The sequence below is a fragment of the Sus scrofa genome, chromosome 6 (assembly GCF_054392235.1).
Source record: "Sus scrofa isolate SSC_HxYL_T2T_F1_AM1 chromosome 6, Sscrofa_HxYL_maternal_Yorkshire_Landrace_v2.0, whole genome shotgun sequence".
In the NCBI taxonomy this organism is placed as follows: domain Eukaryota; kingdom Metazoa; phylum Chordata; class Mammalia; order Artiodactyla; family Suidae; genus Sus; species Sus scrofa.
The window spans coordinates 87,991,365-88,009,091 of NC_139388.1; the positions used below are offsets into that span (position 1 = coordinate 87,991,365).

The window sequence follows — 17,727 nt, forward strand, 5'->3', positions numbered from 1 at the left end:
AAAAGCACATAAGAATTATAGTTGGACCTCGGTTCAAGTCCCAGTTCAGACATTTCCTAGCTGTGTGACTTTGAACAAGTCCTCTCACCTCTTAGAACCTGTTTCCTCAGTTGTAAAAGGGGAGTAGTAACAGTATACCTCACAGGGTAACTTCAGAGTAAATGAGATAATGTATAAACAGCACTTTGTACAGTGCCTGGCACAGGAGGTAATATGAATATTACCTACTACGTATTTACACTTACATTACGTGCTTATATTTATCTCTAGTTTATAAGTAAAATTCCTCCCTGATGGTCTATTTCTTGTGGACCTGTTCTAATAAAGGCATCTCCACTTGCCTCTACTGTGACCCCTTTAAGATAGGAAAAGTAAGTTCTGGAAACAGCAGTTTATGTGACTCTGGACTCTAACTCTGGGCTCCACCAGTGTTAGTCCCTCTGAGTCTCAGTTTCCTCGGCTGTAAAATAATACACTAAAACTTGGAGTTCCCGTCGTGGTGCAGTGGTTAACGAATCCGACTAGGAACCATGAGGTTGCGGGTTCGGTCCCTGCCCTTGCTCAGTGGGTTAACGATCCGGCGTTGCCGTGAGCTGTGATGTAGGTTGCAGACGCGGCTCGGATCCTGCGTTGCTGTGCCTCTGGCGTAGGCCGGTGGCTCCAGCTCCGATTCAACCCCTAGCCTGGGAACCTCCATATGCCGCGGGAGCGGCCCAAGAAATAGCAACAACAACAAAAGACAAAAAGACAAAAGACAAAAAAAAATAAAATAAAAAATAAAAATAAAAAAAATAAAATAAAACTATCCACTTCTTAGGGCTCTGGTGAGATTGTTAAATAACAGGACTAGACAAGGTCTGGGAATTCAGACCGGCCCTAAGGTGGGGGCAGCAGCTGCACTAATAGAACCTGCCACCAGGGGGCAGGATCGCTACATCCAAGTTCCCCTCTATCGAAGACATTCCATTTTTTTGAGCACGATTGTCTTAGCTTTTTATTGTGGAAAACCTCAAACATACACAAAAAGTAGAATAGCATCATGAACCCCATGTATCCGGCACCAGGTTTCAACAACTATAAATATTTTTCCAGTCCTCCTGCCTCTCTCATTTTGCCATACTTCTTGTGGGGTATATTGAAACATATCCTGAACCTCATTTCGTTTGATGCAGAATACATCAGTGAGCATTTCTAATTGAAAACGACTTTTATTAGCATGGGCTCTATCTTATTATCACACCCAACAAAAAAGAACAAATAACTCCTTAATCTATCAGTTCATATTGAAATTTCCCTGATTGTATCAAAGATGCAGTGAATATCCAAATAAGGCTGTTGCGTTTGAGAAGTGCCTTTGAGTTTTATTTTATTTTATTTTTAAAAATTTTTTTATTTTTTGTCTTTTTGCCTTTCCTAGGGCCGCTCCCGCGGCATATGGAGGTTCCCAGGCTAGGGGTCTAATCAGAGCTGTAGACGCCAGAAGCACAGCAACGCCAGATCCAAGCCGCATCTGTGACCTACACCACAGCTCACGGCAGCGCTCTGGAACCTCAACCCACTGAGCAAGGCCAGGGACCGAACTCGAAACCTCATGGTTCCTAGTCAGATTCATTAATCACTGAGCCATGACAGGAACTCCTGTCTTTGAGTTTTATGCTTTAACATTCTACCTTCTCTTTTAACCTCAATACCATGAATTTGTTGCAGAAATAAGGTCACTTGTCCTGTGGAACGTCCCACATTTTGAGTTTGGCTGATTTTGGTGTTTGTCTATGCCCCATATTTCTGGTAAACACTTAATTAGATCTTGGCTTGATTAGGCTTAGGTTCTTTTTTATCTTTCAAGCAAGAATATTCCATGGAAAGCACTGTATTCCCCTCTTACTGATTTTAAGTTTGGTCAGTGGGTTCAGCCAGTGTCAGCCCAATGTCTCCATTATAAATTTTCCCAACAATTTTTCATCCAGTTGTTTCAGTATCACATGATTGTTGCCTAGAGTCATTATTTCATTAGGTTTTGCACAACTGTGCTTTCCTAATGCTATCATTGCTTCTGCGCATATCAATTGGAATTCTATTAAAAATAACTTTTTCAGAGTTCCCGTAGTGGCTCAGCTCAGCAGTAACAATCTGGACTAGTTTCCATGAGGACTAGGGTTCGATCATGGCCTTGCTCAGTGGGTTAAGGATCCTGTGTTGTCATGAGCTGTGGTACAGGTCACAGACTAGGCTCAGATCTGGTGTTGCTGTGGCTGTGGCATAGGCCGGCAGCTACAGCTTTTATTCAATCCCTAGCCTAGGAATTTCCATAAGCCTCGGGTACACCCCTAAAAAAAAAAAAAATAGGGACTTCCCGTCGTGGCCCAGTGGTTAACCAACCCAACAAGTATCCATGAGGACATGGATTCGATCCCTGGCCTTGCTCAATGGTCTAAGGATCCAGAGTTGCCATGAGCAGTGGTGTAGGTCGCAGATGCGGCTCAGATCCCTTGTTGCTGAGGCTGTGGTATAGGCCGTTCCGATTCCACCCCTAGCCTGAGAACTTCTATATGCCTCAGGTGAGACCCTAAAAAGACAAAAAAAAAAAAAAAAAAAAAAAAAAAAACCCTTTTTCTTATCTACTATCTTGTTACCTGAACTACAACTCATCAAGGGAAAACCAGAAAAATTTTTATTTTCCTTTATCAATGTTCAGAGTAATTAGTTAACTCCCTATGAAACTCCATTAGTAACAGATGTGTTGTTTTCCTATGTATCACTAATTAATAGATTTTTTTATGTATTTTATGTGTTGCAATCTATTGAAGTAATTATTTTTCTTTTAATGCTCAAATTCTTCCATCTTGGGTGAGTGGGGCCCCTTTGTATTGGTTCCTCCATCATTTTTACATGGCCTTAATAGTCTTTGATAGCTTCCTAGCTTTCAGGCACAAGACAATCCAACTTCATCTTTCCTGCTCCAGATCTGGAACCAGCCATTTACCAAAGGATCCTTGACTTTCTCTAATTTTTAATTGTCTTTTAAACTGGAAAATGGGATTTGGACTAAATCTGTGCACTAAGTGTGTTCACTATTACTGGGTTGGTCATTGCTTCTAGGCCTTTTCAGCAGACAGAACTAGAAAATACATTTTTTTATGAGAAAAAATACATATTTCATTCATTCTGCTAACTCAGATCTAAGATCACCCTGGGCTTCTTCAATACTTCTCTTTTTCTCATATGTTGAAAATCTGGATTTCCAATGCCACTGATGTAATTACTTTAATTTGCTTTATCTTAAAATATACATATCATAGCTTCAAAATAGCAATACTAACATTAATACTAACAATAATACTAATGTATACAATTTCACATTTCTATGCAGTTCTAGTTTGTCCTTAGATATATCTCATTAGGGAGGTATAGTCAAAATACTTGTAAAGCTACTTGAAATTCTTTTCTCTGTGTAGTTATGCCACTTCATTTCTTTCCATTTGTTTTTAATTTTTATAATGTCTTATTCTTTTCATTGAACTTTGCTTTATAACTATGCAACATTTACAAGTTTCCAAAATAGTAACTATAAAAGAAGGAACATTCATAGAAATCTCATTTCCATCCCTACCCACTCCATCCCACGTAGCAAACAAGTTTCAGAAGACTGAGTTTATTCTTTCACTATTTAACGTTTTTTGAGGGGGTGCACCCACGGCATGTGGAAGTTCCCAGGTTAGGGATCAAACCCAGGCCACCGCAGTGACCTGAGCCACTGCAGTGACAACACTGGATCCTTAACCCTCTGAGCCACACATGAACTCTTACTATTTAACTTTTAAATATAAGCAATTAAAGCATATTTATATGCCCCTACTACTTACACAGAAGATAGTATACTATAAAACACTGTTATGCACCTTGCTTATTTCCCTTAACATGTGGACATCACTACATATTAGTTCTGCTTATCAGTACATATAAGAACTCTTCCATATATATTTTTTACAGCTACATAGCACTGCATCCTATACAGGTACTATAATTTATTCAGCAAGTTACTTACTGACACATGAGAAGTTTCCAACCTTTTGCTGTCAAAATGTCATAATGAATAGCCTTGTGCACACAGTGGTTAGAATTTTGCCAATGTATCACTAAAAAAGATTCCTAGAAGTTTAGCCTTGACCTAGGATTACTGGGTGAAAGAGTAAATACATATGCAATGTGGCCATAGATTGCTAAATTTCCTTAATTAGAGTTACATCATTTTGCCTCCCCACCAGCAATGTATAGCAATGCTATCCTCTGGAGTATTTTGGCACCATAATTTTGGCAGATAGAGGAGCCTGGAGAAATGAATCATAGACAAAGTTTCTGTCCCCAGGAACTCTCAGTCTAGTAGAAAGCCTATTGGCAAACATACTCATATAATGTAATTTTCAGAGCAGATTTATTCTGAAGCTTAAGTTTCAGAGTCCCTCACTTACAAAGACCCTTTCCAAATCCCTAGCAATGGGTTCATTTTGTAATCTTTTTCCTAAAGAGGACATGCCAAATTATTTAAACATCTACCTCACAGACTTTAGAGTCAGTTTCTTAACTTTGGGGTTTGGGGAGTGGATTCCAAATTCTGCAGCCAGCTTGAGAGGAGGAATTCCTGTATTTAATGACTGAGACAAACTGAGACAAACAAAAGGACAAGGCTCCTTTGACCAAGAGACACCCCTCCCCTGATTCTGATCAGTTACCCCACAGGTGTCCAGCTGGCTATCTACACAGAGCCCTCTATTTTCCCTGTAGTTTTTTTGTTTTGTTTTTTGCTTTTTAGGGCTGCACCTGAGGCATATGGAAGTTCCCAGGCTAGGGGTCAAATCGGAGCTGCAGCTGTGAGCCTACATACACCACAGCCACAGTGACCCGGGATCCAAGCTGCATCTTCGACCTATGCTGCAGCTCACGGGCATCGTGGATCTTTAATCCAATAAGCGAGGCCAGGGATCAAACCCACATCTGCATGGATACTAGTTGCGTTCTGAACCGCTGAGCCACAATGGGAAGTCCTTTCCTCTACTTTCAAGGGTAGAAAGCAAGCCTTAGATTACATCAGTATTCCCAGGAGACAGCTAACCTCACTTCGCACTCAGGGCAAAAGCCTGAAGGGATTACAGAGCAGGGGGTTTTGGGGGCGGGGGTAAAGGGGTCACACCAGCTGAGTGGGTATTCAAGGCAGGTGCTCCCCCCTCAAAACAAACAACTTTCGCCAAATAAGACAAAGATCCGTTTTTGCTTTTGTTTTTCACCTCTAAAAGCAAGATTCGTCATAAAGCCTGTCCTTGTGGGGTTTGGTTGGGATTAGAAGACAACATTTAAAGACTTAACCCAGCCCCAGACTTTGCAGAGAAGCTGCATAAGTGGAGGACAGAAAATAAAATGGGTAATTGGTTGATTCTTGAGGGCAGGAGCAGGGATTCTTTGCACATCGTGCCTTGTACAGCACTGGGAGGAGGACTAGCCACTTTATTGACAAATAGTTGGTGCAGAATAAATCAGTTTAGAAGGAATGAAGGTTTCTGGCAGATAAAATATCGAACGACCGATTGGTCCGGGTCTCTGAGCAAGTGACAGTCCCGGACTGGCTATGAGGTGAACGCTTCCCTGGATTTGGCTGACAGCTGTCGGGTACCCCAATGACTCAAGCTGACCGTCGGGCCCCAAGAACGGCTGTCTTCGCTGTCAATCCCGGCTCCCGCCAACCCGGGCCTCCCCCTCTAGATGCGCAGGGCGGGGGTGGGGGAGGCCGACCCTCCACGAAGAGCCCGCGGGTGCCGCCACCGGGTAGGCGTGCGCGCGCGGCAACGGCCAAGTGCGGGCGCCACGGTCCCTTCCTCCCCACTGGGGGCAGGGCGCCCGTGACTCGCGGCGGCCGGGCACCGGAACAATGCGGCTTCGGCTTCTTTAAGGGAGATACCACCGCGCCGGCGGGGCAGGGGACTGCATCTTCCCAGATGATCGCACCCAGCCCCGCGCCGCCGCTGCCTCGGCAACTCCACCGCCCGCAAAAATGGCTCAGTGACTCTGACAAAAGGTGCAGCCTCCCGCTCGGCGGGGTGGACGCCAGGCCTCCCAGCTCGGGCCGTGCCTCCCCGCGAGCCCGCGGAAGAGGCCCGCATCCTGCAGGCATCTCAGGCCCGCGCCGAGGAAGATGCACCAGGCGTTCCACCCCAGCGACCCCGCACACCTGCCCGCAGCTCGGTAGGTCGTGAATGGAGGCGGGGCGGGGGAGGGGAGGGCGCCGACAGCACGCACCCCTAGGCCCGGACCTGCTGCTGCGGACCACCCAGGACCGCAGGCCGTGCGAGCCTGCCGCAGCTGGAAGGCGACCGAGTCCCGTGCATGGAGCGGCCTCCGACTCCCGGGCCCGACCACCCCTGCGGGGAGGGGCACGAGTGGTGCGTTCCGGAGCGCGCACCCCTTCCGCGACTCCCGTGTCCTGAAAGCCAGGGGAGCCGGGAGGAAGCCAGCGGAGCGCCGGGCGCGCGCCCAATAGGACTGGAGCTCGGCGTCCCCGCTCGCGCTACGGAAAGCCGGAGGGGGGCGGGGCCGCGCGGCGTAAGGGGGTGTGTCCGCGCGCACCACGGGGGCGCGCGCCGGCCTCTGACTGGAGGCCGCGGCGGCGGAGGCGCGAGCTGCCCGATAATGGCGGCCTGCAGAGCCCGTGAGAGGGAGAAGCGGCGGCGGCTACCCTGAGGTAAATCTGGCCCCTCGGCCTGGCAGAGAGGCCTTGAAGCAGAGCCGAAGGCCCTGCACGTGCCTCCGGCCCCAGGAGTCCTGTCACAGGGCTGTCAGCACAGTCATCCTGGGGAAGGCCCCTCGCACCTCAGGCCTCCGGCCCGCACCCCTCAGGCCACCGGCCCCAGCTGCGGCCTCCTCTAATTCCCGTGGTCCCGGGCCTCAGCCGCCGGCCCCGAGAAGTAGGGACAACTGCAGGACCGGCTCTTCGGGGTGAAGGGCCCCTGGAGGATCCCCTCCGGGTTTCAGCTGGACGCAGCCGAGGAGGGGGAGGGCCTGATACTTGGCCAATGAGCGGGGCCCTGAGCCGCCGCGTCTGGCAGCACCTCTGCCCAGGACTGGCCCTTCCCGGGCGCCAGCAGGTGTACTGCCTGGCCTGCCCGCGTCCGGGGCTGCGTGCGCCCGGCAGGCGCGAGGGCCGGGAGATGCCGTCGTAAATTACCAAGGTTCTCCCGGGATGCTTCACCGTGCTAGGTTTTGACCCCGGATCTCAAGGATTTCATAAACACCTCCTCCCCCTTATTCAGGTGCTCTTTCGTGTGAGGATGTGGGTCGGCTTCAAAAACACGAGCCCCTTTGAGATGGATAGTAATTGGCGATCCACGGAGAGCAGGAAAGCATGTCCACTGTGTAGTTGGGGCAGAGGACTCCGAGGCAGGAAATCAGATGCTTGGAAATAGAGTAGGAATTTGATGAGTGGGTGTCCAGTGAGAGGAAGTAGGATTAAGATGCAATCTCAGAAGCTTTCGTTTTCTTTATTAAATCTATCCTACAGACTTAAAGTAGCTGATCCTAACTTCTCAGGTTCTAGTGTCAACAGCTTTTTGTTCCCACAGACTGTACAGTGTAAAAATTGTACAGTCTCAGGTGACTTTTCTTGCCCATGGTGGCAGTCTACAAATGAGAATTTATTCCTGAAGCTCGTTAGAATTTTGACATCCTTTGGAGCGTGAGGAGGCACACTTTAGACACTCTTGATTCAACACGTGAGCATTTCCGTGTAGGGCCTTTGCTCTTGCCTTTAAATAGTTTATCAAGTTTAATTCCAAAGAACTCCCTCGGAGAGCCCCTTAATTTGCAAGACAGATTTCGTTGGGAAAAATGACCTAGATCTGAATAGCTATCGTTAAAACAACAACAGAAAGGTAATCATATTCTAAGTAGCTTACTATATCTTTAAAGGAACATTTTTCTCCACAAATGTTATTTTCCTTTTGCAAGAAATAAGGAAATAACATAAACAAAATTAACCTAGGAACATATACAGTTTGACTATTTACTTTTAAATAATAACAACTACACATTTTCACTTCTGTGATCTGGTTCACTTTCAGTCCCTAAGCATAAGCCAGGTGTTTGTATTTATAACTCTGAGGGTTTGGTTTTGGTTTTGCCATTTTTATGGCCTTTTATGTGTGTGTCAGTTTTCAGGGGAAGCTGGAGTTTTGTTTGTTTTTTTATGATCAGTAAATAATAATGCTGAATTTTTAAATTTATTTTAAACAGTGATGTATTGAAGCAGTTCATGAAAGAGACAGTATAGTGTAGTGGTTAAAATTAAGAATTTCAGAGCCAGATGGTCTGCTTTCCAAATCCCAGGCCCACCAATTACTAGCTGTTTGACATTGGGCATGTTGCTTAAACTCTCTGTGCTTTAGTTTCCTCATCTATAAAAGGACCATAATAGTATCTACCTCATAATGCTGTTGTGAGGATTAAATGAACTCAGTGATATAAAGTGTTTGGAACAGTTCCTGATACGTGGTAAGTACTACATTAGTGTTAGCTGCTCTACCATTATTACTAAAATATTTAGATTTTCTCAAGGTATAGCAAATACATTCAAGCACTGCAAACAGTGAGACAAATGATAACTTAATTGTATATAAGAAGAAATACAAGCCAGTAGGTATACTTAATTTCAACAGAGCACTTTGTTGATTTTTCCAGAAACCTTGACCTTGAAGATGGTGAGTAGCCAGCCAAAGTACGATCTAATACGGGAGGTAGGCCGAGGTAGTTACGGTGTTGTATATGAAGCAGTCATCAGAAAGACCTCTGCACGGGTGGCAGTGAAGAAAATTCGATGCCATGCACCTGAAAATGTTGAACTAGCCCTTCGTGAGTTCTGGGCACTAAGCAGTATCAAGAGCCAACATCCAAATGTGATTCACTTGGAGGAATGCATCCTACAAAAAGATGGGATGGTGCAAAAGATGTCCCACGGCTCTAATTCTTCCCTTTATTTACAGGTATGTGTGGTTGAATGGGGAATAGAAATGATTGGAACATAACATTGGTCAGCAATAAGAGGAATGAAAGAGTCAAATGAACTACTTTTTAATGCAGGTGTTTATATAGTGAGCAATAGATAAGGGTTTGCCAAGAATTGAATAGATGTTTGCTTTAAAACAAGGTTTTATTTAAACCTGTGATGCAAATACCTAAAAATAACATAAGCCACCTGTTAGGCCATGATACTTGCCAATCTGCATAGGAATAGGGCAACATAGGAGCTAGAGAAGTGATCAAGACTAGAGTCTAATTAGTTCACTTATTTGAAATCAATTTTTTTGGAACTAAAGACAGAAGAAAGGGGAAAACTTCACAACCAATAGCAATACACATAGGTAATTGGGCATTTCTTCATATACCACTGGCTTGAATATAAGCCTCTGCTGTTTCAGAGGGTTATTTAATTTCTTAACCATGCAATTCCAGTATGTGGCTTATCACATGAATGATACTAGCAATGCTAATAGCTAACATTTGGATTCCTATGCATTCTATGTTATGTACTCAGAACAATCTTATGAGGAAAATACTATTATTGTCATTAAAAGAAACTGAAGCTTAGAATGGATAATGAATTTATCCAGAATCATATAGCAAGTGGCAAAACTGAGAGCTAAACATAGGACATTGACAGCTAAAACTTGGGCCAACTTAACTTCCAAATTACACTTTTGCCTCTAAATTATGCTTCTGTAAACCTGGGGAGAGCATTAATGTAGGAAAATAGAAAAGGTTTTTTTGTTTTGGGGGGGTTTTTTTTGGTTTGGTTTGGTTTGGTTTTTTTTTAGATTGACTTCTGTAGATTAGAATCTCTAGTAGTTCTATACTTGATGAAGAGAAAAGATTCTTAAGACATAGCTAGGAGTTCCCATTGTGGCTCAGCAATAACAAACCCAACTAGTATCCATGAGAATGTAGGTTCAATCCCTAGACTTACTCACTGGGTTAAGTATACTGCATAGCTGTGGTGTAGGCTGGCAGCTGCAGCTCCAATTCGACCCCTAGCCTGGGGACTTCCATATGTCGCACATCCGGCCTTAAAAAGCAAAAAAAAAAAAAAAAAAAGACATAGCTAGTTAAAGGCCAGAGCAAAATTTAAGTCTAATCATTCTTAGAATAGGAAACAACACCATGAGTGTATCTAAATTCAGGACTTACCATCAGGATACAAAAATCTGTTTTAAAACACCAAAAGCTTTTGGACCAGAAACAACAAAACACATTAATCTGTGTAACTAGAAACTTGCAAGTTTCATAGTATGATAAACAAATATTAATCTTGAGAACCTAATTTATACTGCAAGTTTAGCATGCTATACCCTGAAATTCTCTCACTTTTAAAGCAGGAAGTATAAAACACAACTACTCAGCCTTTATTTGTTTTATTATTTATTTTTCTACTGGTTCCCGGTGGCTCAGCAGGTTAAGGGTCTGGCATTGTCACTGCTGTGGCATGGGTTCATTCAGTCCCTGGCCCAGGAACTTCTATATGCCGCAGGTACAGCCAAAAAATAAATAAATGAAAGTGCTTATTATGTAGGTTGTCATGATAGAAAGTATCAGAAACATTCTTACCACATTCTCCTAAAAGTAGATAGAAACTTGCTGGACTTTGCATTGAATTTTTGGAGACTGAGATGCATAATCTCTTTTGGACTACAAATGCAAAGACATTAAAACATGTGACTTAGTGCTGATGGTATCCTTGAGTCTATATCAAGCAACCATTTTAGTAACTAGCCATTAGCTAGCAAATCTTTCAAGACTTTAAGATGTAGTGTGTATATGTATAACTGAATCACTTTGTTGTACAGCAGAAATTATCACAACATTGTAAATCAACTATGCTTCAATAAAACTTTTAAAAATGAAAAAAAAAAAAGACGTCAAGTACTTCCAGACTTGATTCAATGTTTTGTTTTGTTCTGTTTTTAAATCTGAGGTACCTTTTGTTTAGTAATCTCTTTCATCTTTTCAAAGCCTGATACACCTGTATTTGACTGGTGGCACTTTTTGCTAGCTCTATGACCTTGGATGAATAACCCACCTTTTCCCAGCATCTGTATATTCCTGTGTAAGGAATAATAATTTCTACCTTCCATGGGAATTATCAAAATTAGAGGTGATGCAGATACAATACTTGGCACATAGGAAGTATTCAGTAATAGGTAGCGCTATTAAAATTGTCTTTCCTATGGATTTATTTAGTTAATCAGACATTCATCAATACATTAGCAAATGCCTTCTTTAAATTTACACTAGTAGTAAAGACAACCAATATTTACATCTAGAAAAGATAAACCTGTAGTGTGACCACAGAGTTCCTATACAAGGTCTTTACCATTTGCTAAATAAATATTTATTTTTCTCTATGTTTTTCTATATATCTTCCTTGTTCTCATTCAGTCATTCATTGACAGCTAAAGACCTCACCTAGAGGAAATGTAAAACAAACAATTAACGGGACACATCTTACGCATAGGAACTTAGTAGCTGGTCTGTATACTTGTGATGAGCGCAATGAATGAAAAATATGGGATGGTATAAACACATACAGTAGGGAAACTGACATAATCCTGGGGTTTGGGAATTATGAACTGTCTCAACTGAAACTTGCAGGGAAAAGAGTTAGCCAAGTGAGTGAGTGAGAAAACATCCCAGGCAGGAAGAACTATACATACAAAATGTCTAGAAACAAAAAAGCATGAAGCATTCTAAGAATTCAAAGATGGTAATAAGACTGCAGTGTACAGAGAGAGTTGTTTTAGATGAAGCTAAAAAAAACAGCGTGATCAGAACACTCAGAATCCCATAGCCCATGTTAAAGAGCTTAGACTATATCCTAAGGGAACAGGGAAGCTATTAACAGACTTTAGGCAAGAGGACCAATGGTTAACACCCTCTACACGTGAAAATAAGTAGATTGGGTTCTGTATTTCTGAAGCTCTCAACCAGGGGCCCTCAAACTATGGCCCTTAGTCTGTTTTTATATGGCCTGGATATTTAAAAATAGCTTTTACATTTTTTTAAGAGTCGTTAAAGAAAAAGGAAGAATATGGAACAGAGACCTTATGTGACTTGTCAAGCTTGAAATATCTACTATCTGGCTGAATTCTAAACCATTATTTGAATGCTGGAACTCTGCATTGCTCCAAGCTATTTAGGAAGTTTGCTTTTGAGAATGAAGACAGAAGAAGAGAAGAAATGAAAGAAGAGTGATGGCAGTAGTCTTTAATCTCAGCATGTTTAGTAATAGGGCACCTGGTAAATAATTGTGTGATCTGGACCTCCTATCATTTTCTTTCTCAATGGGGCAAACACATACAATAAGGAAAATGCATGCAAAAAAGATATCTGCAGACTATCGCAATTATGGCAGTTTGCCATAGGGGGAGATGGTATGGAGAGGTGTGCTTTGCCTCGCCCCACAAGAATGGCAAAAGGAAATACTAGTTGATTTAAACATAAAATTAGCAGTTCACTCACTCTTCAGCAACTCTTCACACTCCCTACTGGGTTTCTGTTCAACCTGTGGGAATGAAAAGGATACCACACAAGTGCTTTCAAAGCACTATATTTAAGAATGGTACTTCATGTTCAGTGAAGTAATTAATATTCTTGAATTTCAAATAGAGTTATAATTAGATAATGATACAAGTAAAACAGTGGTTCATTAGATTTTCAGGTTGTATCAAACAAATACAAAATCAGATTTGAATCCTTATGTCAAAATGCATGTGGTTTTTATAAATTGGTTTCTAGAAGCCGTCTAATGATAGAGATAGCCAGCATATTTGCATTCTGCTATAGAAGTTTATGTAGTAATGACATCAATCTTTATTTTTATCAGTGGCTACAGGAGTACTGTATTTCTGTAACAACTAGTTTCTTGATCATCTTTTTCTCAATTTCACAGATTATACTGATAGCAAGAAGTAGATTTCAGGCAGCTTCATGGAATAGAATTTCCAAATTGATGTTTATACTCCAGCTGGCAATCTCCCAGGTCTAGCTACTGAAACTTTGATCTTTTCAGGAAGCTATTAGCTAGGTGGTTAGAGTTCAGCTCTACTGACACATGCAGAAAATGCATAGCCAGTTGGATGCTTTTCAGAATAAAGCTATTTATAAGTAAGTTTTTACCTCTTGACTTGGAGATTTGATGTGGATTTGTTAGGGATAGATTGAAGTGCTAAAGTTTAAAATAAAATACACATCTGAAAGCACTGACCAAATAAGTTATACATGGAATTTCCACCTCGAATTGGAGACTAACTTAACCAGTAACTCTTTCTCTATAGTTGAATGGTATAAACTGTGCAGAAATTATAATCTGTTTTTCCCCTTCTTATAGCTTGTAGAGACTTCACTAAAAGGAGAAATTGCCTTTGATCCCCGAAGCGCCTATTACTTGTGGTTTGTGATGGATTTTTGTGACGGAGGAGATATGAATGAGTATCTGTTGTCTAGGAAACCCAATCGTAAAACTAACACCAGCTTCATGCTTCAGCTGAGCAGTGCCCTGGCTTTCTTGCATAAAAACCAGATCATCCATCGAGATCTCAAGCCTGATAACATCTTGATTTCTCAAAGCAGATTGGATACCAGTGACTTGGAACCTACACTGAAAGTGGCCGATTTTGGTCTAAGTAAAGTTTGTTCAGCATCTGGACAGAACCCAGAAGAACCTGTCAGTGTAAACAAGTGTTTCCTTTCCACAGCATGTGGAACAGATTTCTACATGGCTCCTGAAGTGTGGGAGGGACATTATACAGCAAAAGCTGACATCTTTGCTCTGGGGATTATCATCTGGGCAATGCTGGAAAGGATCACATTCATAGACACAGAGACAAAGAAAGAACTCTTGGGGAGTTATGTAAAACAAGGCACTGAGATTGTACCTGTTGGGGAGGCGCTTCTGGAAAATCCCAAAATGGAACTTCTCATTCCTGTGAAGAAAAAGTCTATGAATGGGCGAATGAAACAACTGATTAAGGAAATGCTGGCTGCAAACCCTCAGGATCGTCCAGATGCTTTTGAACTAGAACTCAGATTAGTACAAATTGCATTTAAAGATAGCAGCTGGGAAACGTGACACATTATATTATTTGCAAATATCTTGGATGATATGCTGCTTCTGTTTTAACAGTGATGCAACATAATGTGGCTGAAAAAGAATATAAAAAGCTAAACTCCACCTTCTAAGGGTTTAGATTTTATCATGGAATTTTTTTCTTTCCTCATTTCTCTTAAGTCCAAGCTGGCCATTTTGTTAATATGTTTTAAATGTGTATTACCAATGTAGGTGTAAATTTTTTTAAATGATCATTGGTAGAAGTGTGGCAGGAAAATTCTCTAAGAGCCAAGAAGAAAAGAGTCCAGTTTTCTGGAAAATGTCTCTAAGTATTTTAGACATTCCTTGTCAGTATTAGGAATTTCCATGGAAGAAGAGGTTTGCATGCTGGTAATGCAACCTTTGAAGCTTTGTAAAGGAAACATATATGTATATATTTATGTATATGTAAGTATGTGAATGTGTGCATTTTGCATTCCATATGAAAAAAATGCCACTTCTGTTTAAATTATTTGATGTAGGTTTGGGTTTTTGAGATTTGCTGGTGAAATCAGTGATGAAAAATAAAAGAACCTTCCCTTATCTTCCTACCCTGTTCCTCCCTCTAATGAAATCATACTAAGTTTTTTTTATTTTTGTAATATTATACAGCTTTTTTTAAGGCATCGTTTTGGAGAGTCTAAAATTATCTCATTAAGCATGAGTGAAGTTAAGTGATCCAAAGCTGCTGAAGTATGAGCTCTCCAGTGCCCTATAGCTGCAGGAGTTGAATTAGCCATGCAGTCATGTGATAGCAAATTGGCAAGGACATTGATGATTCAGTCATACTTTCTTTAGGTAACCAAGCATTCAATTAACCAATTAAACCACTGCATTAGGACATGTCTGCACTTGAGCATCTACAATCTGATATAAATCTGAACACAAGATTCTTCTGTTGCTGAAAACTTTGCTGTAGATGAGCTGTAGTACATGATAAATTAGTTTTTGATTTCAAGATTTTGTCTAAGCCTCAGCGTAAAGTTGAAGAAACCAAATGAGCTCTACCCTCACATTGCCTGCCCTAATATGGTCTCTTGTTTAATCACTGGAATTCCTTTCATTTTGGCACTAATGCTATTTTCTCTCATCTAATTTGACACAGGAATGGTAGTGATATGGTTGTATTCAATGTTGATCACCTTTTTCTAAAGTGGGAGATGATACCTATACAGCTTGGCAAATGGGTAAAATATTGCGGCATCAATTATCTTTCAAATAGAAAAGTTATCAGTTTTATACAATCACTTGGTGTGGTCTATGTCAAGAACCAGTAGACTTATTTTTCTTGAAGTCGGTTTGATTGTAACCCCTTATGGTTATCTCCAATTTGTCTTCCTGTAAATGCAGATAGTTCAAATCTAAGGGAAGAAAGTTTTCCTAAAACAGTACATTAGCCTTTAAGGTTGTTAATAATTTAAGAACATTGTATATAGGTTAATCTTTATAAAGCACTAGAGTCTTTGGTCAAAAGTTTAAAAAAAAGTATTAGAAATATTGAAATCATTGATAGTTCAGATAGTCTCCTCAGCCTTTTTGAACTTCCACAACTTTTGGAATATTGCTATCGTAATCTTCTTATTTAAAATGTGTTCAGGGGACTATAAAAGGTGAAAAAGCACAAAAAATTGGAGTACATAAAATTTCTGAACTATGCATTACTTGGTCTGGAAGTTTAAAATTTGGACTGAAAGGGTAAAACCTTTTAAATGAAAAAAGTCATATCCTTTTAACATTACTTTCAAGCTAATAAATATAAGAATTCTTTAGGAAATTAGAGATGGAAATATACTGGAACTTCATGATAATTGACCCTCTGGATTGCCAAATTAGTATAATACAGATCTGGCCAAGAGGATTGAATTTATGGAATTCATTATAATGTCTCATCGATAACATGGCACTTCAGCAGAGATTTATGATGATTTAGGTGATGGTATGCCAATGCTTTGTATGCTCTTCAAATATCTACATGTCATGGTTTCCTAAGTACATAGTTTTTGGTCCTGCCTCATTTAAAATAGTTAATGATTATAACTTATTTTGAAAAATACTTTATTTTACCTGTGAAGTGGAATTCCTTCTTTCATTGGCAGTAAAGAAGTGAGGTAACCAGGAAGTTTCTTCTGAAATTTTCTCAAGTCCTTGTATTCTAAAATAGCCTATAATACCAAGAAGAATGATGGTAAATTCTTTGTCTTTATTTGTTCTTTCAGTCAGGAGGAATTTATTAAGTACCTACTGTGTGCTCAGCACTAAGGATCAGTTGATAAAATGACAATTAAAAAATGGCTTGTGGCCTCGGAACTTTTCTCGGCAGGAACAAGAAATAAAAGATGATTAGTGGTACTTAGAAATTCCTGGATATTTGCCAGAGGAAAAATGGAAGCAAGAATTTGTGCACAGTGCCTTGCCCATAATAGGTACTCAATAAACAATTATTCTTCATAGAGTCTCTTGCCATGGTTTATAGTGTTTTATGAAATTTGTCTTAATTGAAAAAAGACCAAATATTCCAAATAAGCTTATAGGCAGCTGTGGCCAGTTAAAAATGGGGTTGTACAGTTAGTTCCTAGAATGTTATTTTGCACTAGTTGTCACTTAGAAAGATGGGGTTCCTGTAGTTTTTTGGTGCTAAGGGATACTTTGTCATTATGATGAAGTTAAGTGTTAAGTGTCAGATAAATAGCACACTGAATAGTTCTTTCTGCTGGTCTGTTTTTTCCTCTTTGTTGTTGTTGTTGTTTTTAACTGTAAAATGTTTATCAATCAAACTATTGTAGCAGCTACAAATAATTCACCAGCATGACAAAATGGTCAAAAAATAAGTCATCAGCACTTCAAAAATGAAAGCAACTTTTGAAATTTTCTTTTAAAATTGTCAAATATATTTTATGAAGAATTTATAAAAGGGGGAAATGATTGTAATTTATTGTTCATGACTTTTTTTTTTTAAATAAAGTGAGTTTCAACAAAAAAAAAACCCTGGAAATTCTACATTGCTGCTTTGATGGCTCTCTTAGTAGTTCTATAATGATTTACTTCATGAACATAAAATAGAGCATATAAAATTTGTTTATTTATTTATTTTTTGTCTTTTGTCTTTTTAGGGCCAGCACCGAAGCATATGGAGGTTCCCAGGCTAGCGGTCTAATCGGAGCTGTAGCTGCCGGCCTACACCAGAGCCACAGCAAGGCCAGATCCAAGCCGTATCTGCAATCTACACCACAGCTCACGACAATGCTGGATCCTTAACCCACTGAGCAAGGCCAGGGATTGAACCCGCAACCTCAGGGTTCATAGTCCGGTTCAGTTTCTGCTGCACCACGATGTGAACTCCTAGAGCATATAAAATTTGAAACAATGTCATTTTCAGCCTTATCTATTAAAGGAAACTTTCTGTAATGGAAACTGTTGCTGAGGAAAAGATGATTGAATTATAGGAGTTTCAGCATTTCAAGTTCTCTAAAATTTTAATGCTCACTGTATTAGAAGAACCTGTATTGCCTGAAATAAATGCTTTTTTTCTTCTATCTCATTAAGCTGGA

At 40.8% G+C, this 17,727-nt stretch overlaps 1 protein-coding gene across 2 annotated transcripts; it reads left to right on the forward strand.

The window, feature by feature from the left end:
- The first annotated feature begins 5,891 nt into the window (after positions 1-5,891).
- On the forward strand, positions 5,892-17,162 carry PDIK1L (PDLIM1 interacting kinase 1 like). 2 transcript variants are annotated; one of them, XM_005665134.4, is made up of 3 exons: positions 5,892-6,234; positions 8,722-9,023; positions 13,421-17,162. In XM_005665134.4, the coding sequence occupies exons 1-3, from the start codon at positions 5,988-5,990 to the stop codon at positions 14,159-14,161; spliced, it is 1,290 nt and encodes a 429-aa protein (XP_005665191.2). In that variant the 5' UTR covers positions 5,892-5,987; the 3' UTR covers positions 14,162-17,162. The 2 variants fall into 2 exon arrangements, with proteins under 2 accessions (XP_005665191.2, XP_003356262.1); XM_003356214.5 differs by lacking the exon at positions 5,892-6,234 and adding an exon at positions 6,639-6,730.
- The last annotated feature ends 565 nt before the right edge of the window (positions 17,163-17,727 follow it).